Below are 24,752 nucleotides of genomic sequence, written 5' to 3'. Positions count from 1 at the left end.
GGCGCAGCTGCAGCGGATCCGCCTCCTCCTCCGGGGCTTGGAATTCCCCCCCCCCGGCCCCGCGTCCCCCTCCGGCCCGGGCTACGGGGCGGAGTCGCCCACCTGTCATCCGAGACGCCCCACGTGGGTCGGCCTGGGTTGGGGGCGGGGGTTGAAGGCAGGGAGAAAAGGCGGAGGCGGCGAGGGAGGTGGGAGTGAGGGTGGGGAGAAGAGAGGCGAGGAGGAGAGAGGGGAGCTGCCCAAAGCCGCGCGGAGAGCGAGAGAATAGCAGCAGAGAGAAAAAAGAGGGCCTGTGGCGTCCAGACTGGAACAGGTAAGGGGCGGCAGGTGAACAGAGGAGGGAAGCCTCGGGCTAGAGAGAGTGAGGAGAAGACCAGAGGCAAGCGCGAGGAGAGCTGCGGACGAGGGACAAGGCAGGACGGAAAGAAGGGTAGAAGGGGGATCATTCCAGGCGGAGGAGGGGCGAGGGTCCTTCAACGAGCGGCGGCGGAGGACCCGGGGCCGCTGCCCCTTTAAGGTTGCCAAGGCGACGGCTCTGGCCAGAGCGAGGCGCATTGACGTCAGCAGCCGGGCACTGATTGGCTGCGACGCGGCCGTTTCCGGTGGAGCCGCCGAGCAGCAGCTGTAGCCGAGTGGATTCGGGCTGGGAGGGGAGCGCTGAGGTAGCTCCGCCGGCCGCCGCCTCGACCGCAGTCCGAACCCGCCGCCGCCCGCCCGCAGGTGAGAGGCCTCGGCGGGGTCCCCCGCGCGCCCAGCTTTGCCGCCAGCCGCCCGTTTGGAGGCGCCGGGCCGATCCAAGATGGCGTCGCGGGGAGCGACCTGCGGGGGACGGCCGCACCCCCTGCGCCTCCCGGCCCGGCGCCTCCAGAGGGCTCCCCGCGGGCCTAGCTCCCTAGCCCGGGTCTGCGCCCCCCAGACCCCCGGGGTCCGCTCCGGCCGCCCCGCCCCTGCGGCCTCCCCGCTCGCCCTCCCGCGTCTCCTGAAGGACGGTGGCGAGATGTCCCCGGAATCCGCCATCGACCCTCTGCCTTTCCGGCTGCTCCGGGGACCTGGCAGTCCTCGTTTTCCTTTCTCCGGCCTCTTCCGCGGGCGCTTCCCCTTCCTTCCCGGGATTGTCGCCCCGCCCTCGCGGTGGTCGTCGCCCGGCCGCTCCGTGGCTTTCTGTCCCCTCTCCCCTGCCCCCCTTTCCCGGTCCCCGCCCCCCCAGGTCTCCCCTTGGCCTTCCGACCCGAGCGGGATGCAGGATGGGCCTCCCTTCCTCTCGTGGCCGTGACTGTGGCCTAAGTGGAGTGAAGGGCACTTCCGTGTCCTTGCCCCCGAAACGTGCGCGGTACCTGTGACCCGCCCCCCCTCCCCCGGCAGCTCAGTGTAGGTGCGACGCCGAACGGCGTCACCGCCGGAGGGATGCCCGAGAGATGGGTCTTCTCGGTGCTCCGAGGATGACCCCGAGGAAGGGCTCCTGTCTGGTCTGAGGGTCTGCGGCCTGAATCAGCGAGTTTCTCAAGGTGTCTGGCATAGCGCCTCGCATGTGATCCCTTTGAAACGGAATTGTGTCACAACCGACTTTATGAAAGAAAGAATCTCAGTGTTTTCTGAGGAGGAGAGGCAATGCAGTGTACATTTTGCAGCAGTTAAATAATTGGGGGCGGGGGGGAGCTAAATTGTTAGGCTCTTACAACCAAGTACGAGGACGGACTTAATCTAGGTGTATTCGATTAAAAAAATAAGACCGAAATACGGATATTCCGGGGTTCACACGGTGACCTGACTGCGCCAGTCCTGGGGCATTTATGTTAATATGCTACCTTATTTCCAGTGTCCTCCTTTTGGTGTTTTAAATACATTGTTGCAAACAACAAACCAGTCTCACGCTTAGCCCCAGTTCTCTCATTTCTACCACAGACCAGATCTTCGAATGATTTCTCTGATCCGTTGAATACATGTATTGATATTCCTGAGATGGATCTGAATGTTTTGAAGCATAAAAAGATCTGATTCATCATTGTTCTCGGTGGCTTTCAGTACAGTATTTTTTCAAATGCAGAAAATCCTACTGAAGTGGATTCTCAGTTCATGTGGCTGTCTGAACTGGAAAAGGGGCTGTTGTAAATCTGTCCGAAAGTACCGTGTTTTTTGTGTGTTTGTTTTGTTTTGTTTTGTGTGTTTGTATTAGAGTGTTTATTTCTGAAGTAGCAGCATGAGTCTTTTTCTGTGGCCTCTTAGTTAACGTGCTTGTCAGGGAGCTACAGACTTTCTCATGGTCTGTTAATTAGTTTACTCATTATTGACCCTTACCATGAAAGTTGTCAAAACAAGATGCCTAACAGCACGGTAGCTCTTTACTCTGCTGATTCTTTCTTCTTTGACATTTATAATGTCATCTCAGTGGTTTTGTGTGCATTATATTTGGAAAAGACCAACTAGTATTGAATTCAGTTGCAAAGTGGAGGAGACCTCACTTTTATCTTCTAATCTTAATTACTTAATAATTAGGAGTTGAAAGGAAAACAGTTTATGGCTCTTTTGTTAAATTAGTAAGCTTTTAATTCCAGGGTAAGGTTAGCTGCCCATTGTTATATTTGTTTATTTTACTTCACATCGAGGTAGTTTGAACCTTCTAAAATTCACTAAATGCAGTTTTATCTATTGAGTCTTCATGTGAGTTTAAAACTTAATGTTTTAACATTTTCCTGTCCAGATGAATAACATGTTTTTTTTCCTGTCCAAATCTTTTATCGTTTACTTAGTAAGGTGTTTCTTTGTTTATGTGGGGTTTTTTTTCTGTTAAGAATTTGCTCTCTTACTAGTGGGTAAGTGTGTTATCATCTAGAGCTGGAATCTGGTAAAAAGAGTCTAGGATTAAAAGTTGCTTTTATAACTCATCTGGGGTTTCTTTTGTGTTTTAAAAAATGTTGATTGTGCTAGTAGTTGGCTAACCAGAGCCTTTGCTCCAGTGGTTTGCTGGGTGAGATTAGGACACTCCCCTGGGATCTGGGTTACGAATAGGGAATGTCAGATGTTCTTTCTTGTGCTTTCTTGCTTTCACTTAGAGCTGACTTGTGTGCCCTTATAATTCTCTGTCCCGTTTGCCATGTACACACTTTGCACGGCATCATGATTTCTTTTGTAGGAGGAGAACTGAATGAAATTCCCTTAAGGGCCTGACTCCTCCGCACCCCGCCTCTGCCGGGGATAAGTGGCTCATACTTCCAACGGAGAGCTGAGGTTCTTCTCACTGTGGCTGCCTGCAGAGCCTAGATCCTGTGCAGCAGGACCTCAGTGAAACACTACTTTGAGAGAATGCTGTTTCTGTACATACTTGACTCCCTAGCCCTCACCTCCCTGTTTAAAAAAAAATCTACTTAGAAAGAAATCCTTGTGAATCAATTGCCTAGTGAATTTGTTAGGTCGAAGGCCAAATTGACATTTGCTCTTTGTAAACAGTTTTCAGAGGCATCTGTGTGTTTTCCCCATAGTGAGCCATGGCGTCTGGCAGCACCGCCAGCGAGGAGGAGCGCAGCCTCCGGGAATGCGAGCTCTACGTGCAGAAGCACAACATCCAGGCCCTGCTCAAGGACTCCATCGTGCAGTTGTGCACCGCGCGGCCCGAGAGGCCCATGGCATTCCTCAGGGAATACTTTGAGAGGTTGGAGAAGGTAAAAATAAATGGGGCAGAGCATGAGATGACCCTGACGGTTGTTAAAGGGGATGCTGTAGAGTGTCGCTGATTTGTACCTTTTGGAAGAAAAGGAATTCTGACCAAATCATAATCTATAATCATCATCATCATCTAAAATAGAACTTCAGAAAAGAAATGTAGTTAACGCACTTGAAGTAATTTTTAACTTTGTAATCAGTAGAATTTATCAAAACCAATCTGTATGTTAAGTTTACTTGGCTAACAGGTTTTCGTCTTCCAAACATATAGTTCCTTGTAACTATTTTAATTAGTACATAAAACTGACTAAATGAAATAACTGACTAGGTACAGTTGATCAGAAGTAGTACAGCACTGTACAGCAGAAACTAACACAACATTGTAAATCAGCTATACTCCAGTAAAAATTTTTTAAAGTACAGCAGTGGTACTGCTGTACCACTGAAGTGAGAAATTCTACAGTACTTGAAAGCATTTAATGCTTTTTTCTTCAGCAAAGCAAGTGAACTTATAGGTTTTATCCCACCTTTTGAAATCACTGTAATGAAACAGTTGAGTCTAGCTTGTGACTGATATTTCAGAAACTCTGAATTAGTGAAGTGTGTTTTACTGTAGAATATGTCTCAGGTGAATCGACTCTAGAACAGAGAGATCAAGATTGATGGTTATCAAAATTTTACTTTACAGCTCTGGTCAGGACTTGTTTCCTCTTGAAAGAAAAATTAATGTAGTTTTTAGTCGTTGTTGTTCATCCTCATTCTGTGTATGTCAGTGGGACCTAAGCATGTGGTGTGTGCTTTTCTAAGCAAAATGATCATTTTTCATCAAGGTCGATGCTTCAGTTCACTTCCCTCAAAAAATGATGAATGAGAAAGTTTGGATTGTTAAATGTTTTGAGTAGTTTGTTTGATTTGCTTCTGAAATTCAGCGAGATAAATTTACAGGTTTTCTTAAGCATATTGAAGTTTTGATGTGGTTCATAATTGTGAACCAGTTGGGGGGCATTTTCTTAGATATATGATTGTTAATTATCTAATTGTATTGCAGAAATATTTGTAATCTATCCCACTGGTTTGGACAGTTTCTTAACCAGCATAATTTACTAGTAAAAGAGTCTGTTTTACTAGTGTTTAAAAAATGTTTGGGTGGCTCAGTGATCAGGAATTTTCTACTGTTTTCTTGAAAAGCTGTTTGTTGAAATTGGTGTCTAGTACCGTGATTAGACTAATCAAAAACAACAACAGGGGCTTCCCTGGTGGCGCAGTGGTTGAGAGCCCGCCAGCCGATGCAGGGGGCAGGGGACGCGGGTTCGTGCCCCGCTCCGGGAAGATCCCACATCCCGCGGAGCGGCTGGGCCCGTGAGCCATGGCCGCTGAGCCTGCGCGTCCGGAGCCTGTACTCCGCAGCGGGAGAGGCCACAGCAGGGAGAGGCCCGTGTACCGCAAAAACAACAACAACAAAAAACTAACCAGTCCCGATGAATGTAGCCTTGCTGTCTTGGAATTGTGGTAGAAAGTCTGGTTTTCTCTTATTTAAGCAGTTTCCTGATAGTGAAATACTGTAGCGCCAGGCTGCTGTGGGCCTTCCCTGTTTTGAAGTGAAGTGTGTTTCTGGAGACCTGATTCTGAAATTGGTCACTGTAAGGTGATCCCTCTTCTTCTCTTTGGACATCAATAGAAGCCATCTGATGAGGGGATGAGGTTGGTGAGACGTGAAGGGTGTGTCTTTTTATAGGGAGTGTTGCGTGTGTGGTGCTCTTTTCAGAGCCTGTACTCTCATAGCCCTGTTTAAGCACTGAGCAAGGGGAAAACAAGAAATGATGATTAAAGTAGTTTCTTTGCACGTGGGATTTTTTAATTTAATGATTGTTGGCTTCTTTGCCTTTTAATAAAAGTCACAGCTTAACGCTTTTTCTTATAATTCAAGGATCTTTGTTCACTTGTATACATTCCTTTAGCCAGGGTTGAATGTAAATATCTGGACTTTCAAGTAACTAGGTTTTCAACTTTTCAACAGGTCATTGTTCTGTGCATTAGGTGTTAGGTTATATGTGTGAAAATATGGTCACGCTCTTGTCATCTCTTTCCCTGTGTTAACCAGGGGTCATGTTTCTGGTACCCTCAACTGCTCGATAAGAGATGCACCAAAAAACTCCATTGAAAGCTTCTGCGTTTTATTTCAGACTGTTACCTGTAATTTGAATCCTCTTTTCTGCACATATTTATTAGAACCTCCCTGTCCGATAGATCAGAGGAATTTTAATAGCTCCGACCATGGAGTGTCTTCTGTGTGCCAGGTACCGTGTGAGCCCTTTACATACGTACATACATGCTCATTATTTCAGATGTGTGAGGTTGGTGGTTATCACCATTTTACAGAGGTAGCAGGTAAAACTAAGAGAAATCAGGTAACTTCCTGTGGTCACACAGGGTAGTAGCTTTATGTTGTACCATACGACCCCCAAATTTCATTCGTTTACTACAGAAGTCCTCATTTCTTGGTCATGTGCAGCTCTTGTGGGCTCAGCCCATCTTCTCTTCTTGGCTCCATGTGTCTTGTTCTGGGGTTGAGTGGAAGGAGCTGCTCCCAAGGCCGAGAGGGATCGGATGCTGCAGGGGCCAGAGTCAGATCTTACAAGAGGACATGCTGTGGCAAAACAAGCCACTTACCCAGCCCCAGGTCCGTGGGACGGGGACGTTTACTTCCCCTACAGGGAAGCATGGAATTGCAGGGGCAGGGAGGGGACAAATAGTGATTGTTGAAAGCATATTAAGTAAGCGGTGGGCACAGCACCGGAGCTTAATACTCTAGGATGTGTTGACAGTAAGTGGACCGGGAGGGGTTCTTTTGTCTGTTTTTGTTTTAATAAGTGAGAGAACTGAGGAGGGAGGAGACTGACCGAAGGATGAACAGCAAGAAAACAACAGCAAGAAAAAGGACGTAAAACTGTGTAATAGAAATCGATGATCTCAGTGATGGCTCTGAGTCACCAGGATTAGGTTCTAGCTGATTGCTATTGAAGATGAAAACCCATGGAACAGTGTTAAAATCAAAATGCTTTTGGTACTTCAAAATTGTCTTAAAAATTCAGTTAGATAGAAGACAGTTCCAAATGAGATATTACTTGTGAAACTTTCCGTGAAATTTTTGTGAAATATCAGTGACAGATTTTGGGGTAGAATTTGTGTTTTCATTTATACTCTTGAACTTTAGACTTTGGGGGAGACTTGAGTTTTAAAGTTCTCTGTTAATATGGAATGGGAAAACCTCACCTGTTTACTGGAATTACCAGAATGAAAATGAAGTGGGTTTTCTTTAAAAATGTATTTTTTTAAAAAATGGTTGTATATTTGCACATGGTTCAAAATTCTGCAGGTACAAAAGGATATGACAATAAAAAGTCTTTTCCCCACTTCGTTGTCTTCCTAGAGTGCAGGAAGACACTGTGTTCCAGGGATAATATATGGGCACTTACAAATTCATATCCAGCATGTGCATGGTATTCCATTGTATGGATGTACTAGTTTATTTAATCTCTATGTTGACGACCATTTTGGTGGTTTCCAGTGTTTTACTATTAAAAGCAGTGATATAATAAATAACCTTGTATATCTGTCATTTCACACACACGCATATTTTAGAATAGATTCCTGGCAGTAGACTTACTGGATTATTTGGTCAACAGGTAAGTGCATTTGTAACTAAATATGCAAATATATTAAAGTTGTTTTTGTTATAGGCTTTTCTTACTGTGTTTTTAATTGAAAATTAGAAAATCTAGAGAAATGAGAAAAATAAAGCCAATTCCTCCCTCCAAAAAATAAAAAAATAAAAATCAAACATGAGTCTATAATAGAGATAAACACTATTAATGCCTTGATTGTTATCGTTCTAGACTTTTCTTGCTGCATTTATATGTTCTTTTATTTGTCTTGATGCCAAATGCAGAGCTGAGTACCATGCAGGAGAAAAAGTAGGCAGGTCCTTAGTTTCTTTTTTATCAAAAAATTTTCAGAAATAGTAAATGCTGAGTTCATTTAGAATTTGAAAGACGGCTTAGAAAAATAATGGAGGGTGAGTCAGATGAATGAGAATGTAAATAGCTCACCATTCTTGGCTTTTTTCATTCTGATTTTACGTCAGGGCATAACTCATTCTTTACTGAAGACCTGCGAGGAATTTCTTTTTAAGGCCCTAGATCTGAAAAATAAGAACGTTAAGTAGTTGATATAAGTTTTAAACGGATTGGTTTAATAAGTTTTTAAAAGCGGGTAAACTTTTTTTTGTTTTAACTTTCAAGTGTCAACCCTGACCATAAAGAATGCTTCTAGCTCTGTTAGGAGAAGTATTGTTACATCCGATCTTAGTTAAATTCTAGGTTGCCATCACATTTCATTATTTGTTTATACCTGAGACTCCAGCTACAATATGAGCTCCACAGGCTCAGGACTCTCTCCTATTGGTTTTTTTTTTTTTTTAAATAAATTTATTTATTTATGGCAGCGTTGGGTCTTCGTTGCTGTGTGTGGGCTTCTCATTGCAGTGGCTTCTGTTGTCGCGGAGCACGGGCTCTAGGCACGCGGGCTTCAGTGGCTGTGGCTCGAAGGCTCTAGGGCACAGGCTCAGTAGTTGTGGCACGCAGGCTTAGTTGCTCCGCGGTATGTGGGATCTTCCCGGACCAGGGCTTGAACCTGTGTTTCCTGCATTGGCAGGCGGATTCTTAACCACTGCACCACCAGGGAAGCCCTCCGACTGGTTTTTATGTTCCCCTTGCCTCGTGTAGACTTGGCGTGGCAGATCCAGAGAATACATATTGAATGAATGGAGTAGCACAGTGATCTAGGCATTCTTCTGTCACTTTGCTGTGCCTGAGTGATTATTCCTAGACGGCATTCTTGGGCGGGGCAGGGATCTCACACTAATTTCCCAGCCTTTTGTTTTGCAGTTCATTACTGTTGAGTGCATTACAAATCATTGTCGGTATATTATCATAATGAGTATATAATTTTTTATCTGCATGTTACATGCCCTGTACCAGTGGGTTTTGTTCATTAATAAATACAGCATCTGTTACCCTCTGAGAAACAGTGAAGTCTTTCCAGAGTATTTCTTTTCAAGCTTGACTCTCCATTTTTTCCCCCATTTGTAATTGACCTTTGCCCCTTAACTTGCAGCTTGGTAATAGAGGGAGAGATTTGAAGTGACTGAGAAGGACTGTCATTGGAGTATGAGAATACCAGCTGAAGAATGCCATGCTGAAGGGTCTCATTTTATAAACTTATAATCTTTTTCAGGAGGAGGCAAAACAGATCCAGACTCTGCAGAAAGCGAGCGCTCGTGCAGACTCGAGGGAGGATGAAATCTCTCCTCCTCCACCCAACCCAGCGGTAAAGGGCCGGAGGCGACGAGGCGCCATCAGTGCCGAGGTCTACACGGAGGAAGATGCTGCATCCTACGTGAGGAAGGTAGTGTTCATATCTGAGCACTGGGACCCACGTGGTAGCCATCCAGTCTTCTCTGATGAATGCATGCACTGTTTTGAGTAGTAAAACACAAACAGGATGGATCGTACTCCATCCTGTACAGTTCCTGGGTACTTGGGGAACAGGTTTCTGTAACAGCATACCATCAGAGGAAATAACTAACAGTAATTATGAAACAGTGCATAAGTGAGTTTTGGGGGTTTTCTTTTGCATGTTGTTGTTTTGCAGTAGAAGAGCAGGCAGTACTCCTTTTTCTCGTGAATCAGGGTGTCAGTTTCTTGACATCCTGTAATTCATGTTGTGGCTTTCAGCCTTTTACCCTACCAGCGTCATTTGTCTCAGTTGGCTCTTAGAGCCAGTCTGCCATTTCCAGTTAAGCTGTTAGCCTGAAGGGGGAAGGGAATTGTGCTTGCAAGAGGTTGTGAGACTAACAGTACCTGATCACAGTTTAGAAAATGACCAATTGTCAGAAAATGCTTAGTTTTGCCTCACTAATCACCTTGGGCAGGGTGATTTTGGTTTGTTCCTTTAGTTGTTGACTAGGAACCAAATACTAGCCTTTAAACACAGGCCTAGATGTAGGCAAAGGGGATTATTGAGTCAATATTTGTTGAGAACTTTGTGGATCAAAGACAGCGTGAGAGTGTTATGTTGAAAATATTTAACTCAAAGCAGCCTTGTTTAAATACCGTAATGTAGCTTGACATTTCATTGTAATTTAGGTTGCAAGCATGAAGTGGTCTTGGTTTATGGAATCGTCATTTTGACTTTCTGTTCTTTCTTAGGTTATACCAAAAGATTATAAGACAATGGCTGCTTTAGCCAAAGCCATTGAAAAGAATGTACTGTTTTCACATCTTGATGATAATGAGAGAAGGTAGGTGCAGGTACTTTGTTATACTATTTTTCCAGTGCAGTTGGTGTCCCAAACTAGTCTCATCACTGTTGCAAGTTTTAAGGCTCTTAGTAATTGTTCACCTGATAACAATCCAGGCTGAAAATCTGGGAGCTTTAATTCTAAGGTTAATGTTTGAAATCCACAGAAGCAGCACATGAAATGTAACGCGAGGCCTTCTCTCCCTTGCAGTGATATTTTTGATGCCATGTTTCCGGTGTCCTTTATTGCTGGAGAGACTGTTATTCAGCAGGGTAAGGGTGGCTGCTTTATGGCACGCACTGTTATTATTGAAGTTGTTTTCCTCTTTAAGCCCACGATTTTCCTTCTGTTATACTACTGGGTTTTCTTATTTCTTTTAATTAAAATCTTCTGAGCTAAAAGGCACACTTTGCCTAAGGGACTAATATTTCCCTAACATCTGATATAGTTTTGTTTATGGTAACTGTTAAAGGGAATTCATGCATTTTTACTTTGTATGGAATTCCAGAGCCACACATATTTCACATATCCTTTATATTGCTTATTAACCACTTACAAAGTAAAATAAAGTAGAAAATAAGCACAACACTTCCATTCTTCATCATCTAGCCCGTCTCTTTGTAAGGTTCTGTGCCTTCTACTGGTTCTTACCTTTTTTGACCACATATAGTAACATGGATCTCATCTTTTGGTGTCCTCTCTTTTTTCCTTTCTTATTTACTCTCGATATTTTCATGGGTCTTCATAATCCATATATTTTCTTGTTTAGTGACAATCTGATATTTGTTGCTTACTATTTGAGTTGTTTCTTGTTTTGTTTTTATAGATGATGTAGCATTTAATGTCTTTGTACACACAAGTGGCTTTTTTTTTTTCCAGAGGCATTCTTTGCCACGAGATGACTAAAAACTCAGTTTTACGACTTCTAAAATAAATTGCTGGACTTTTTTCTTGAAAGTTTCTGTTCATTTGTAATATACTCTTCTCTCACAGCACCTCTCTGACATAAGTTCATTATTTTACATTAATTTGGTTTGATTTGTGCTTCTTTAATTAATATACTTCTAACTTTTTTTTACTCTCCTCGCTTTCAGGTGATGAAGGGGATAACTTCTATGTGATTGATCAAGGAGAGATGGATGTAAGATTTAATAATTGCAAAAATATGTTGATAATCTTAAAAGTCAACTTGTTGATATTTATTGCTTCTAAGAGTTTCTGAAGGGCTATTACATCCTTGTATGTTCGATTCCTTTTGCCAAATATTTTACTGACACAGATACTTTCTAAAGGTAATTTCTTCAGCTAGACCTACAGTTCAGAACTTTTGCTAGATTAGTGGTTAAGGCGTGTGTGTGTGCTGTGGAATAAGACAGGTGTCAGGGAGAGTCTAGACTGGTCGTGAGCTGGGAGACTGGGTATACAGCTTTCTTGGTTCTGGAAGTCTTGTTGCTCCCATAAGATTATTAGAAAACTCGGTACCTCCTGCAGGTAAAATGCTTGCCTAGCACCGTGCCTGGCACAGTGCTCTGTAAATACATGTGGTTAATATTAATGCTTAGTTCACTTTTTTTGCCCTGGTCATCCTTACAGAGGACTTTTTCTTATCAGATAATTAAACTAGGTAAATTACAGACACTCTGAACTTACTTAACTCATTGTCAGAAGTCAGCTGTTTTGCTCCGTTGTGTACCGAAAATGTAACACATTTTATTTTTTAAAACAAAGTTCAGGATTCTGACCTCTTAAAAAGGTTTGCAGGTTTTTAATACTTACCTATTTGTCTATGTAGAAAAAAACAATGCTTTTGTATTTTAGGTCTATGTCAACAATGAGTGGGCAACCAGTGTTGGGGAAGGAGGGAGCTTTGGGGAACTTGCTTTGATTTATGGAACACCTAGAGCAGCCACTGTCAAGGCAAAGACAAATGTGAAATTGTGGGGTATCGACCGAGACAGCTATAGAAGAATCCTCATGGTAAGATACATGTGTTTTGGAGTGTGGCTCACAATCCAGGCTGTGTGACTAATGTTTAAATAGTATCACCACATTAAAATGAGAATATTTTTTACTTTTAATGATTGAATGCTTGTATTAAGCCCAACTTAGCATTATTCATTATACCGTTTGAGACAATCATCTTTTAGAACAAAACTTTGGCCAGAAATAACATGGGAAACAAATGTGGTGTATACGCAGTGGTCAGCTTATGTTTGGGAATCTCTCCATTTGTCAGTCAGTGCATCTTCCCTTAGCTGATCTTTACACATTACAGTTGGCCTGAGAGGTGCCGCTTCCGAGTGCATGACGTTATTGAAGGCCACTCAGAAGCCATCAGCTTCTCTAAATGGAAAGGAGGTTAGCAGTGATGCAGGTTTCATGTCCCCTCTCACTGTAAAGGAATAAACGAAGTAATAAAACCATTGGAATGTTCTGCTGATGTAATTAGACTCTATGAGAACTTTCTGACAAATTTATGGAGTAGCTTGGGTGTTTAAGTCCCAGTAAATGGCATTAGTCATCTTAAATAGCTTTCTTAAATTTGTGTATTACATGTCTGGCTGTTTGACAGTACGCGGTTGGATGTACTTAGAAAATTTTCTGTACTGGGGGATGGAGATATGTATATCTATTGTGTATATACTTGTATATGTATATGTAATAGATACATATTATATAATAAATATTTACATACTTAGAAAATTTTCTGTACTGGGGATGGAGATAATGTATATCTATTATATATATACTTATGTAATAGATACATATTATATAATAAATATTAAATAATATAAATACATATTATACATATATATTTATAAGTATATAAATTGCCAAGGCAGTTTACTGTGTCAGGGATGTTTATTATAGAGGAACTGTGTTTCCCCTTTCTGTCCCCCAGATGTATTTAGCAAACCTTGCAGATAAGACATTTTGGTTTAGTTTGGGGTTACGGCACTTTTTTTTGTCAGGGTGGGATGTTGTTTCTATGGTAGCAGTTGTATTTCCTTCCTTCTGTGGAGGATCAGGGTTGTGGAAAAGGACCCTGGGCTGGAAATATATTCAACTGTAGTCACATATATGACTTGGGTTTTTGTTTCTTTGTTTTGTTTTGTTTTGAGAACTGATTGTTTGCTTTTTGACACTTCGCTAATTTGTGAATTCTTTGGGCATATACCTGGTGTTTCTTTTAGGAGCAAGTTACTAAGAGCTTTTGATTGAACTGAATAGAGGGCGTACCATCTTCAACAGGAAGAAACCAGTCATGTATCAAGCAGCAGTAGCAAGCTTTGACTTCTCTGTTGTTGTTCATTTACTTGAAACAGTGTTTCTTACTCCACAGCGTGATGTGAATTACACTTTCTTTTTTCATTTATAGGGAAGCACACTGAGAAAGCGCAAGATGTATGAGGAGTTTCTTAGTAAAGTGTCTATTTTAGGTAAGTTTTGGAAGATTGCACGGAGAATTGTTGTATTGAAGTGTTAGTCATGCTTAAGGAAACTGATTGTATTTCATAAAGATTACTCCAGTTATCAACTCTTTTTCTTTTTTTAATGGTTAACAAAAACCATATGGAATGCAGAGTTGAAGTGTGACTAAATTAGAAGTAATTTTAAAGTGCGTTTAATTTGCTAGTATATGACAGACCTCTAAATTAGAAATAAGTGTTACTTATTCCTCCTGGAGAGACAGAAAGACTGGAAGTGTTCTCCTGAGTGTGGACTTTCACAGTTGTTCCCCCTGGGACTTGTTTCTCTGTTGCTCCGTCAGTGAGTTTATTGGTTCAGGAAAGTGAGTATTTCCAAGAATGCATTTCCTCTGTAGAAAGAATAGGTGTCATTAGCTTGCTTTCTCTGAAAAAATGCTAGAAGTGTGGGGAAATTTAGAGTAAAGTAGGGTAATTGGAGGCATTTCTACATATTTTGTTATGTGGACTTAGAGACATTAATACAAGCTGTTCTTCATTGGGAGGGGAAATGGCGATTTATAAGGTAATACAGTCTTGAGTCATTGCTTTGTTACAGTGAATTGACTTTTTTGCCCTTATTTGTCCTTTCTCTGAAATGGTTACATTTGTTTAGTGTCTTGGGTGTTAGTTTGGCCTGTGGGAACAAAAGTTATTTTCTAGTTACTCTTGTTGGTTTTGTAAATAAATTCTACTGAGGATTTAAATTGATACATTATTTCTCTGAATCTCTGGAACTATTACTTTTGGGTCCTGTAATTGTAGGTTCGATTTGCATTGATGGCATTCTTTAGGAATACTTAACCGTTACATTTTTCTTATCCCTGTACCATCGGACGCAGTTGGTATAGGTTAACCTGGCCACTTGGCTACTGAAAGAAAGCTCTAGGGTCATCTGTAAGTAACAGGAGGATCTTGGTGAGACGAGAGGTAGTTGAAGACAGGTGCCATGTTGGATTAGAGCCACTACTAGAGTATTTTGGTTGACTTCTTTATACCTTTTGTTTTGAGATTTTTTAGCAATACCAAATAATGCAGAGAAATGCTTTTGATTCCTGCCTTTTAGAATCTCTGGACAAGTGGGAGCGTCTCACGGTAGCTGATGCGTTGGAACCAGTGCAGTTTGAAGACGGGCAGAAGATTGTGGTGCAGGGGGAGCCGGGAGATGAGTTCTTCATTATTTTAGAGGTAAAGACGGGGCAGCACTGGGCGGGGAATAGGGGGACACCAGTTCTCATTTACAGCTACCGTTCTTAAGATAAACAGTTTTATTTAAAAATTATCGTTCCCTTTGAAATGTCGTCGTTTGGTTTTCGGCCAGGCCACCACATTTTAAATGAGGGCTTTGCATGAAGTAATAGCCGAATTCTGACCTACTCGAATTAATTCTCCTCACAGAAGCCAAACAGAACTCAGCCATTTAGCACACAGGCTGTGATGTACTGCACCGTTCTTGTTAAAATCATGCATTTGGGCTAATTTGGCAAACAGGATCAAAGGCAGGTATTTAAATTCTAAATGTTACCATGTTTTATATCGTCACAATCCATGGAAATGTCTAGCAGATACTCTTGCCAGCCAAGGAGATCCACAGAGCAGATTCGCTGAATGTGGCTCAGTAGATGCTAATCGCTGTTGTTTAAGCCAGGGGTCGAGGAAGTCTTTCTGTAAAGGGCCAGACAGTAAGTAATTTAGGCATTTATGAGCCATAGTGTTTCTGTTGCAGACTCAACTCTTGTCATAGTGGGAAAGCAGCCATGGACAGTATCTAAATGAGTTGGTGTATTGTTCCAATAAAATTTTATTTATAAAAGCAGTGAGCTTGGATTTGGCCCTCCTTCTGCAGTTTGCTATCCTGAGTCTGAACCCTCGAAGCACCTCAGCGTGATGAGAAGTACCTCCTAGCAGGAACTGCGGGGGTAAATAAGCGTCAAGCCTGTAGTGACTCTTCAGTTACCTTTTATCACATGAACACAGAGGATTTGAAATAACTGCTGAGTCCTTTTTTTTTTTTTTTTTTTTGCAGAGTAGCTAAAATTGCATAGGATATTTAAAATGCCACCCAGGATTTGAAAGTATTAATGTGTTTTGCTTTTTGGTGATTTTGTTATAGGGTTCAGCTGCTGTGCTACAGCGTCGTTCAGAAAATGAAGAATTTGTTGAAGTGGGAAGATTGGGGCCTTCTGATTATTTTGGTATGTGGATTTCCTCACAATAAACACAGTTTCTGTAAGTCACTTCTCAGTGAGCTATCACAGTCTTTCATAATCTTGCCTTTTCTTCTCCTGAATTTTATTTATTTATTTTTGCGGTATGCGGGCGGGCCTCTCACTGTTGTGGCCTCTCCCGCTGCGGAGCACAGGCTCCGGACACGCAGGCTCAGCGGCCATGGCTCACGGGCCCAGCCGCTCCGCGGCATGTGGGATCTTCCCGGACCGGGGCACGAACCCGTGTCCCCTGCATCGGCAGGCGGACTGTCAACCACTGCGCCACCGGGGAAGCCCTGAATTTTATTTTTTATTTTAGTTTTCGGCTCTCAGAGAAGTAGTGTGAGATTTTGACCTTGACTCAGTTAATAATTAAGTTATTGATTGTCTCATATCTGTCAGTTGGTTTTTTCCTGAGGTGCAGATGTGTGGCCTGTACTGAGTTACTAGGAGGAAAAATACGGGTTTTCTTTTCCCCGGAGGGCGCCCCTCAGAAGACGTTTCTGAGGGAGCTAGCCTACTCTCAGCCCTTTCCCCTCCTGCAGGCGAAATCGCGCTGCTGATGAATCGTCCTCGCGCTGCCACCGTGGCTGCCCGTGGCCCGCTGAAGTGCGTCAAGCTGGACCGCCCGAGGTTTGAACGTGTTCTTGGCCCGTGCTCGGACATCCTCAAACGGAACATCCAGCAGTACAACAGTTTTGTGTCCCTGTCCGTCTGAAACCTGCTTCCCGTGCCTCCCTTCCGCCTCTCCCTGTCCAGGCTTCCCCATGCAGACTGCTCTCTGGCCCCTCTTTGCAGCGCCACGTGGCCAGTGGCATCGCAGCTTCTTGTCGGTTTCTGTTAAAAGTTGCTCTTATTGCACCATTTTTATTTTGGAGCATTAACTGAGTGCTCATACACAGTTAAATAAATAGAAAGAGTTCTGTGGAGACTTGGCTGTTCCTGCTTCTCTGTGCAGTGTTAGTGTTCACCCTGGGCCGCGCGTGCCATGCTTTCTGGTGAGGGCAGACCCTGCGCCATATGAGTTACCATAGAGTCATGATGTAACCGTGCAAGATTGCCTTTCAAGTGACAGAAGTTTCCTGTTACCATAAGCAGATTCTAGACTGTGGCCATATATGCTATATTTCTTTATAGAATAAACGATCTCTCATTAAGCTCTGAGGATTAGGAAAAACAGATATAGAAAAATCTTAGTATAGTAGAAAGACATCTGCCTGTATTTAAACTAGTTTAAGGGTGAAAAAATGCCCATTTTTGCTAATTATCAGGTGGAAATGATCTGTTCAGTTCCTTTTTTTTCTTTTTAACAAGAATTTTTATTTGTCAAGCGACTTTGCCTGGTTTTGTTTATATCTTGTTCTTAATGTTTCCTCTCCAGTTCTAAAATATGTTGAGGAGTGGCTGTCTATACCTACCTGCCTTTTAAGGTTCACACCAAATCATAAGCTGCAAACATTGGGTAATGATTTAACTGCATCTGCCTCAGCTCACAGACTCTGATCACACCTTCATTTATCCAGCTGGTGCCAAATGTTGATCATCACATGCTGAATTGAGAATAAGAATTTGAGGTCTGCACTCTAGGTTGCTAACTTAGACTTTTTGGTTAATGTATATCCTTCAGTTGAGTCCAGGATAATAATCTCTTATGCTCTTTAAGCACTGATTCCAGGAGATTGGATTTACTGGGAAAAGACAGACTAAATGTTGTAACCGAAAAATGGAGGTGGGATTGCTAAAGGGAGAAGTGGCAGGTGGACAAAGTTCAGTGTCGGGAGCTCTGCCCCACTCAGTTCACTGGGGCAGGAGATTTGGGAAGAAGTGTTTTACTTTGCTTTAACCTTTCCTCCCCTGTTTACATCAACTAGAATTTATGGTGGGTTGCGGGGTGGGGTAGGATGTGTTTGTGTTTCAAATTGGTCTAAAAGGCCATCCTACTGAAAAGTTCTGCTTTCCTATCTACCACCTTATTTCTCTGGCAAACTTCTTTGTGTAAACGAGTGTTTTGAGTCTTAACTTTATTTCAGTATTTTCCAGCCTTATCAAGGTTATGTGTTGTTACATTATTCCATGTGCACCAATGATACCCAACTGTTTATTTTTATTATTGTTATTTTTTGAAACAAAATTTCACAGTTCCATAATGTAGGCACTTTTATTTGCATTGTGATTTATATAGTATATAGGGTTATATTGGGGGTGACTGCAAGCATTTTTTCCATCTGTGTGCATCTGGCTCTGATTTTTAATCCCCTCTCCTTCCCCTTTCCCAGGTAATTTAAATTGGTCATGGTACTTTTTTTTCATAGATTTGAACAGCTTTTGGGTTGTTACTAAGTTTGGAGTATAAATCTGGGAAAGAGATTTTATTTACATTCTAGTGTGGGATAGAAAGCCACCTTATTTCAAATTTTTTATTTTTCAAAATAATCTTTACTAAATGAGGATTTTCTGGTCTGTATTTTGTGTTTAGCTTTTTATATTTAAAAGATTAAAAATAAAAATTATGTTCTTGTTAGCTTAAAGCTTGATTTGATCTTTGTTTAAATGCCAAAACTGTACTTAACTAAATTATTTAGAACGCCGTAAGTTTGCAGAGTTTCATATATGTATATAGTCATGCTCCTGTGTATGTTCAGATTCATAACAGTGATTTCTAAATGGGTTCTGTTCTTAAATCATTCGGCTTTGCTGTTTACTCCCTTTTGTAATTTTTAACCTAAGAAAATTTAAGTCTGAATTTAAAAATGATCACATTTAAAGCCTTATCTTTGTGCAGTCTATGTGAGAAATCACGATTGGCATCATTTGTCTCAGTGGATATTCAGGGCTTTAGAAGTCATTATTTCTGGGCTTGGTAAGTGGATTTATGAGCTCCACTGCTCTAGAAAGCGTAGATGGCCAAAGGACCATTTTGTATTGTTTCCTGGTCACTAGTCTGATTATACTGTGTGTGCTAATATACCCTCTTCTTTTTGTTGTAGATTGTCTTAATGGTAGGTCAAGTAATAAAAAAGATTAAATAATTTAATTCTCTAACGAATCAGTTTTTCTTCCCTTTCTCCTTTGCTCCTCTTCTTCCTCTCCCCCCCACCCCCCGAAGCTGCTAATCCGGTGGGCATGAATGAAAATCGAAAGTGAATTAGGGGATCGGTGTTTTGAAACAATAATGTGTTTGTTTTCAGTGTTTTCCAATTCAGTTTGTCAAAGAATGAATCTAAAAACCTTTCTTTAAGAGTAATTGAGATGTAGCAGATCTGTACTGAGCAATGGAAGGAAAACAATAAATCAGAGGTCAAAGATTTCCTTTTTATTGAGGGTAGACTGGTTCTCTGGCTTTGGAACTTTCCCACACTTAATGGGGGATGTCATTTCTAGGTCAGCATACTCTTTGGTTTAAATTTAATATGTGCATTCATATATTTAGGTATGCTTCTGTATTTCACATATAAAGTCATTTCTAACATTTCTCATTTCTGAGGTGGGGACGATTAAATTGAATTCATTAGCATATTGGAATTAATTCATTTGCATCCAGTGAAGTTGGAGATAATGTTGTATTGCCCAGAACATTGCTTAAGTTGTGCTACTTTGTAACACATGCACTTTGTCCAGATTCAGTAATCCCCTCCCTCAACCTGCTGGAGTTGGAACCTTTTGAGTCACAACAGAATATAATTGAAGAACATTTTCCTGGGTTGACTGTACTGGTTGTAGTTTAATTTTCCCTCGAAAACACTGGCTTATATGAAATCCCTTTTTGTATTTTAATGGCTTAAATATTGACAGTGTAAAATTGAAGTAGTATGATGTTAGTTTTCTTAATATTGCTTTCTCTCCAACCACAGATGAACAGCTGAACCCTTTTTGTTTTTTTTGTTTTTTTTGTTTTTTTTGCGGTACGCAGGCCTCTCACTGTTGTGGCCTCTCCCGTCCGGACCTTTTTGTATTTTTGTTAGGCCCTGGCAGTGTACTTCTAGATGGGCTAAAACTACTAAAACAACATGGAGAAGCAGTGTGTTGATCACCATCATAATAGCCATCAGGAAAGACTGTGGAGAGAACATAAAAGGGAGAATGGTAAATCTCTCCCTTCTTACCCTAAGGAGTTTCACACAGCAGTCAGTGTTACTATGTGCGTATAAAGTTAAAATTTGTGGACTGACAGAAGTGCAGAGCTGTGACTGCATCCTGATGCTGCCTAAAAACCCAAACCACTAATGAGCAGAAGTTTTTCGTTTTGCGAAAGCTCTCTGCCAGTGTAGCTTAAGTAGCTTTGTGGTTTTCTAAGTCACCACTAGATGGAGGGCTTTTTATCATCTTTGTTAGCCTCAAAGTCAGTTACAGTCGGTCCTCGTTGTTCACGGATGCTGTATTTGCGAACTTTGCAAATTTGCGTACTTGCTGAAATTCATTTGTAACCCCCAAATCAGCACTCCCGGCACTGTCACAGTCATTCCCAGACTTGAGTGGAGAGGGGCCCGCGTCTCCCGACACGCGAGTGCCTGGCACAGGTCAGACCAGGACACTCTGCCTTCTAGTTTCAGCTGAAATCAGATGCCCTGTTTTGGTCTATTTAGTGCCACTTTTTTGCATTTTTGTACTTCCTGTTGGTGATTTCTCTATTTAAAGTGGCCCCCAGAGGAGTGCTCGTGTCCTGGCTGGGGGTCCCGAGGGTGAGAAGGCTGTGGTGGGTCTCTAGAGGGGTACGTGTTAGCCAGCTTCTCTCAGGCGTGAGAGGCAGCGCCATTGGCCGAGCTCAGTGTTCGTGAAGCAACAGTGGATACTAACTGAGGTGTCTTCATCACACCGTAACGCAGGAATCAAGATCGTGTATTGGTAGGCTGACAGGAATGTCACCAGAGGCTCTCACAGGAACTACAGCCCTGTATCGCTTCTAGGGGAAGGCGGCACAGGAACCTACAGCCCCGTATCGCTTCTAGGGGAAGGCGGCACAGGAACCTACAGCCCTGCATCGCTTCTAGGGGAAGGCGGCTGTCTGCGCTGATTCCGTGTCCTTGGTGACTCATCAACCATAAAACTACCACAGATAAGAGAATCAACTACCCTTTTTACCGTCTTCAGACTCAGATTGTCCTCCTGACTTTGGGGGAGGCTAAGTGAGTTCCTCCAGACCCCTTTCTCCACCAGCTCGTGGGCTGTCGGTTCCCTTTCATTTTTTAGTTTGCTGTTAGTAGTACTGACAGGAAAACATGAAAAGTTCTTAACACAGAGACAGGAGAGTTTTTATGTCATGGAAAATTGAACAGTGGTCCAAAGTGAGCGTGTTGGAAGAACTTGATAGATCTAAGACTGGGGTCTTTTGTTTTCTGGTATTTTTGACACATGGTAGTGGCTTAATTTTGGTATTAGTGAAAAAATAATGGATGGGTGAATAATAAAACATCTAGGTACACGACATACTGTGGTCAAACTCAGTTCTCTTACTCTCAGTCTGTAAAGTACGCCAGCATTTTTATTATAGGCCATCTGAAAACTAGTCCGTTGTCACGGAAGAGGCCGGGTCGAGGTGCAGCTGGGCCTGCCTTCCTGAGCCTCTGCAGTTTGCGAGTTCAGACCATTTTGTGCTATAGTCTCTGAACACCTTCGCCTGAATATTCTCCTCTCGCTCCGCTGCGTGTGATTACCTGGCTCCCCCTCCAAGAGGAAACGTAGGCTTGAAGTAGAAGAAACCATCTGTGAAGTGGGAGGCCTTGAGCAGCAGTAGAGACGCCTCAGTAACACGAGGCTCTGGGATTGAGGTTCCTCTACTGAAGACTGGTTTTTGTTTTAAAGCCAACAAATACAACTGCATGAATTGGGTGAGATGCTGTTGAGTTTTGCATTACAGTGGAAAGAACGCTTTGGGATAGTTTTGAATCATTAAGTTGCATGATTTTAGCTAACCTTCCTGAGCCTTAGTTTTCTTGGAGGTACCCTGGGGGTCAGGGATCCTGTCTGTTGGGGAGGATTGGAAGCCTGCGTTTGACTTTCGCACGTGGAGAACGAGCTCCGTGAATGGAAGTGGTATCACTATCACGGGGACGTAGGTTTGGGGCAGCGTACCAGTGATGGGGGCAGCCGGGCTGGGCCGGAAGCGCCCCTGTCTCTGGGCACACGGCAGACGTCTTGGATGACGTCTAGAGGCGTCCTGACCTCATACCCACTTTAGCGACAGCTTCTTCCCACCCTACTCGTACTGGTATTTGTGCCTCTGGCCTGTACCAGAAAAGCTGGGCTGATGAAATCAGCCGTTTTTACTTGCTGAGTGATTAATGTGAATACACGCCTATCCTGTGTGTTTTCATGGATTGTTGAATAAGAAACAGCCTCCTCTTCAGACACAAGCAGGTCAGCAGGGAGGAGGCTGAAGAGACAGGAAACCCCTGAGATGCCCACTTTTGAGGGAGGCTTGGAAGGTAAACTTGACTTAGTGCTTTCTGAGTGAGCAGAGGGGAGTGGCATCCAGAGTGCCAGGCTTCTCCAGACAGCCCGCTGCGCTTGGGGACGGGGCCGTGGGGACAATGCCTGAATCTTAGGGGAGGAGGACTCACCGGTGGGCTCGGGTCGGTCCTGGCTGTGCTGCTTAGTCCAGGCTCATGGACCTGCCGGACCCGTTCTTCCGCTGTCCCCCCTTCAGGGCCACCCTCGCTTTGCCTTCTATTGTTACTGGATGCCAGCTTTGACAGCCTTGATGTTATTTCAATTGACATTTACTCTTCGGATTGAAATATCCCTTTGCTGATACTCTGAGCAAATCCCTATGTTATTTTCACCTCTTGTAATAACACTTCTGAGAAATTACTTTAGGACCAGTCAGTAGGGATTATTGTGTTCAGACTGGGCCACAGTGTTTAGAATATGAATAGAAAGTGTGCAGACTACTTTGAACCAGTTGGAGTTACCATATTTAGGTTTTTTTGGGGGGGTCTGCTTGTGAGATGCCAGATGTTTATTAATCTGGATCGGGAATTATCCTTGTAGATGTAATAAAGATCTGGGGGTGTCCATCTGATGTCCCGTAATTTTATTTGTTACAGTTAATGCTCTCTCCTGGGAGCCAGGCTTCCAGGCTGGTCCCGTGTCCAGATTTCCCAGTGGGCTCAGCAGGTGGTCTGTGGCCTTGAAGCAGAGCTTCTGGGGAGATAGGGAGCCAGGGCAGTGCTCCAAGGAGGAAAGTGCAGTGGGTCCCACTTCTTCTGCTCTTTTGGAATCATCCCAGTGCCCTGCCTGCTTCGTGAGCTCCTGACCCAGGCCCCAGCCTGGCCTGGGGCCCGCGAGGACACTGTGGTCCACACTCCAGAGTCCACCGCGGGCTCCAGGCGTAGTTCCCGAGGTCGGACTCGTCCAGCCCCTAGCTGGGGCCGGAGTCTGGGGCCGACTGTCCCGTGGGGCCGTTGGCCACGACGCTGTGCTCTCCGTGGGCCTCAATGCAGCCCCGCACGGTCCTCAGGACAGTCTGGAGCCTGCGATCCAGGGCGAGGAGGTGCGGCTCTGTGAGCACAGGCGTGAGCTGGTCTTCCAGCAGCGACTCCCTCATTACGTCGCTGAGTCTGTAGTCGGCTTGGGCCAGCAGCTGCAGGTGCGAGAGTGTTTTCCTTTTTATTCTGGAAGGACAAAGTCAGGGGACCAAGTAAGTAAACGTAAAGAAAGAAACTTCTCGAACTTACTTCCTTCCCCGCCGACAGTGGTGGGGGCTGACGTCTGGAGAGCCTTCGCCCCCAGTGTCTTCTCAGGCACGCTTAATGCAAACCCGGTAAGAAGGGAATGGACGAAGGGTGACAGCTATAGGACTTGGCGGTCCTTGGCCCAGTCGTCCCGCCAAGCATCTGCTGCTCCTCGGGGAGTCCGAACAGAAGTGCTGTGTAATAACGACTTCTCAAGGAAATTGAAAGCTAACGAGAGAAGTTTCCAGCAGGTGAAATGATGGAGATGTTTGCCGTCTCAGAGGCTGCGGGTACCGCCGGGCTCCAAGTTGTTTCTGCTCGACTTTGTAATTCTGATTTCTCTGTGTCAGATTCTAAAATCAGGGATGGAAACGGGGTAGGGCCAACCTTGCCTTTAGTATTTTGATTTCTTTTTATGTGGGAATGTGACCTGGACTCAGATGTGTAAGTAGCTTAGGTGTCCACGCATTGTCATACACAACTCCTGCCTTTCCTACTCAGGAGGAGAGGAAGTGGGGTGGGAGGGAGGCACACGTAAGCTACCCCAAGAAGTGGAGAAAGAAAGTTCAGGCTCTGCTCTGAGTTTTCCAGCTGGAAATAGACACCGTTTTGCTATGCGTGGGCCACGTATTTCTAATTAGCTCCGGACACTGCAGCTGAGCAGGTGGACGATCTTGACCAGCTCGGCTGAAACACCAGAGAGGTGTAGAGGCAGGGCAGAGATTCTCTGGAGAAATGCTGGCCAGGCAGAGGCCTGAGGACTTCCTTTAATCTGACATGAGTTTATGGGACTTCAGTCAGGATTTTGCTTAGCTGGTGATCAGGCAGTAATACCTATGAGCTTACGTGAGTGCGGGGCACAGCAGAGGTCTGGTTAGTCCTGTCAGAGGCCATCGGGCTCTTCGAAAAGTGAGTGATGATCTGAGTGTGTTATTAAAGCGGGCGACCGAGAGGTTTTAAAAGATTAGATCCTAAGTCATCTGCTGAGAGATGAAGGTGTGAGAAGTGGGACAGTTCTGTGGTTGTAGCACAAGGAATGAGGTTGTTCCTGTCATTCTACCCACCCACATCCTCGGCCAGTGAAAACTGATGACCTGCACAGCTTGGTGGCAAGCAGGACGAAGTGTCACAGTTGTGACCCGTCCCTGAACGGAAAGCTCACCGGCAGCACTGGGAGAGTGGCGAGAGGATGGAGACTTCGTCGTGGGAGTGCCGTCCAAACCTGCAGGGAGGAGAGACAGGCTTTCACGGGAGCACGGGGGTGTGGGGGGGACAGGCACCACCTCCCGCCTCAGTGCTTCCTCCTGCCTCCCCCTCTGCCGTTTTTGAATCCCAGCTTGGGGTAAAATGCCAGGGATCACGGCCACTGCCTCTCCAGCCCTTCTCCGTC

At 43.8% G+C, this 24,752-nt stretch overlaps 2 protein-coding genes across 3 annotated transcripts in view; one reads left to right on the top strand and one right to left on the bottom strand.

Annotated features, from left to right (window-relative positions):
* Positions 1–176: 176 nt before the first annotated feature.
* On the top strand, positions 177–18,726 carry PRKAR1A (protein kinase cAMP-dependent type I regulatory subunit alpha). Of its 2 annotated transcripts, none has more exons than XM_060134402.1 (11): positions 177–313; positions 3,477–3,656; positions 8,953–9,123; positions 9,927–10,018; positions 10,229–10,290; positions 11,113–11,159; positions 11,837–11,995; positions 13,398–13,458; positions 14,552–14,673; positions 15,599–15,680; positions 16,238–18,726. In XM_060134402.1, the coding sequence occupies exons 2-11, from the start codon at positions 3,483–3,485 to the stop codon at positions 16,408–16,410; spliced, it is 1,143 nt and encodes a 380-aa protein (XP_059990385.1). In that variant the 5' UTR covers positions 177–313; positions 3,477–3,482; the 3' UTR covers positions 16,411–18,726. The 2 variants fall into 2 exon arrangements, with proteins under 2 accessions (XP_059990385.1, XP_059990384.1); XM_060134401.1 differs by lacking the exon at positions 177–313 and adding an exon at positions 456–720.
* A 3,981-nt stretch (positions 18,727–22,707) lies between these two features.
* Positions 22,708–24,752, bottom strand: part of FAM20A (FAM20A golgi associated secretory pathway pseudokinase) — a 44,115-nt gene continuing 42,070 nt past the window's right edge. Inside the window, exons 10-11 of the mRNA XM_060134400.1 lie at positions 24,525–24,584; positions 22,708–23,302 (exon numbers count right to left, since the gene is read on the bottom strand). Of these exons, the coding sequence (XP_059990383.1) occupies positions 23,050–23,302; positions 24,525–24,584 (313 nt within the window). The 3' untranslated portion in view covers positions 22,708–23,049. The remainder of the gene's footprint in view (positions 23,303–24,524; positions 24,585–24,752) is intronic.

This window comes from Lagenorhynchus albirostris, chromosome 20, assembly GCF_949774975.1.
Source record: "Lagenorhynchus albirostris chromosome 20, mLagAlb1.1, whole genome shotgun sequence".
NCBI lineage: Eukaryota > Metazoa > Chordata > Mammalia > Artiodactyla > Delphinidae > Lagenorhynchus > Lagenorhynchus albirostris.
This window is presented reverse-complemented; position numbering and strand designations above follow the sequence as displayed.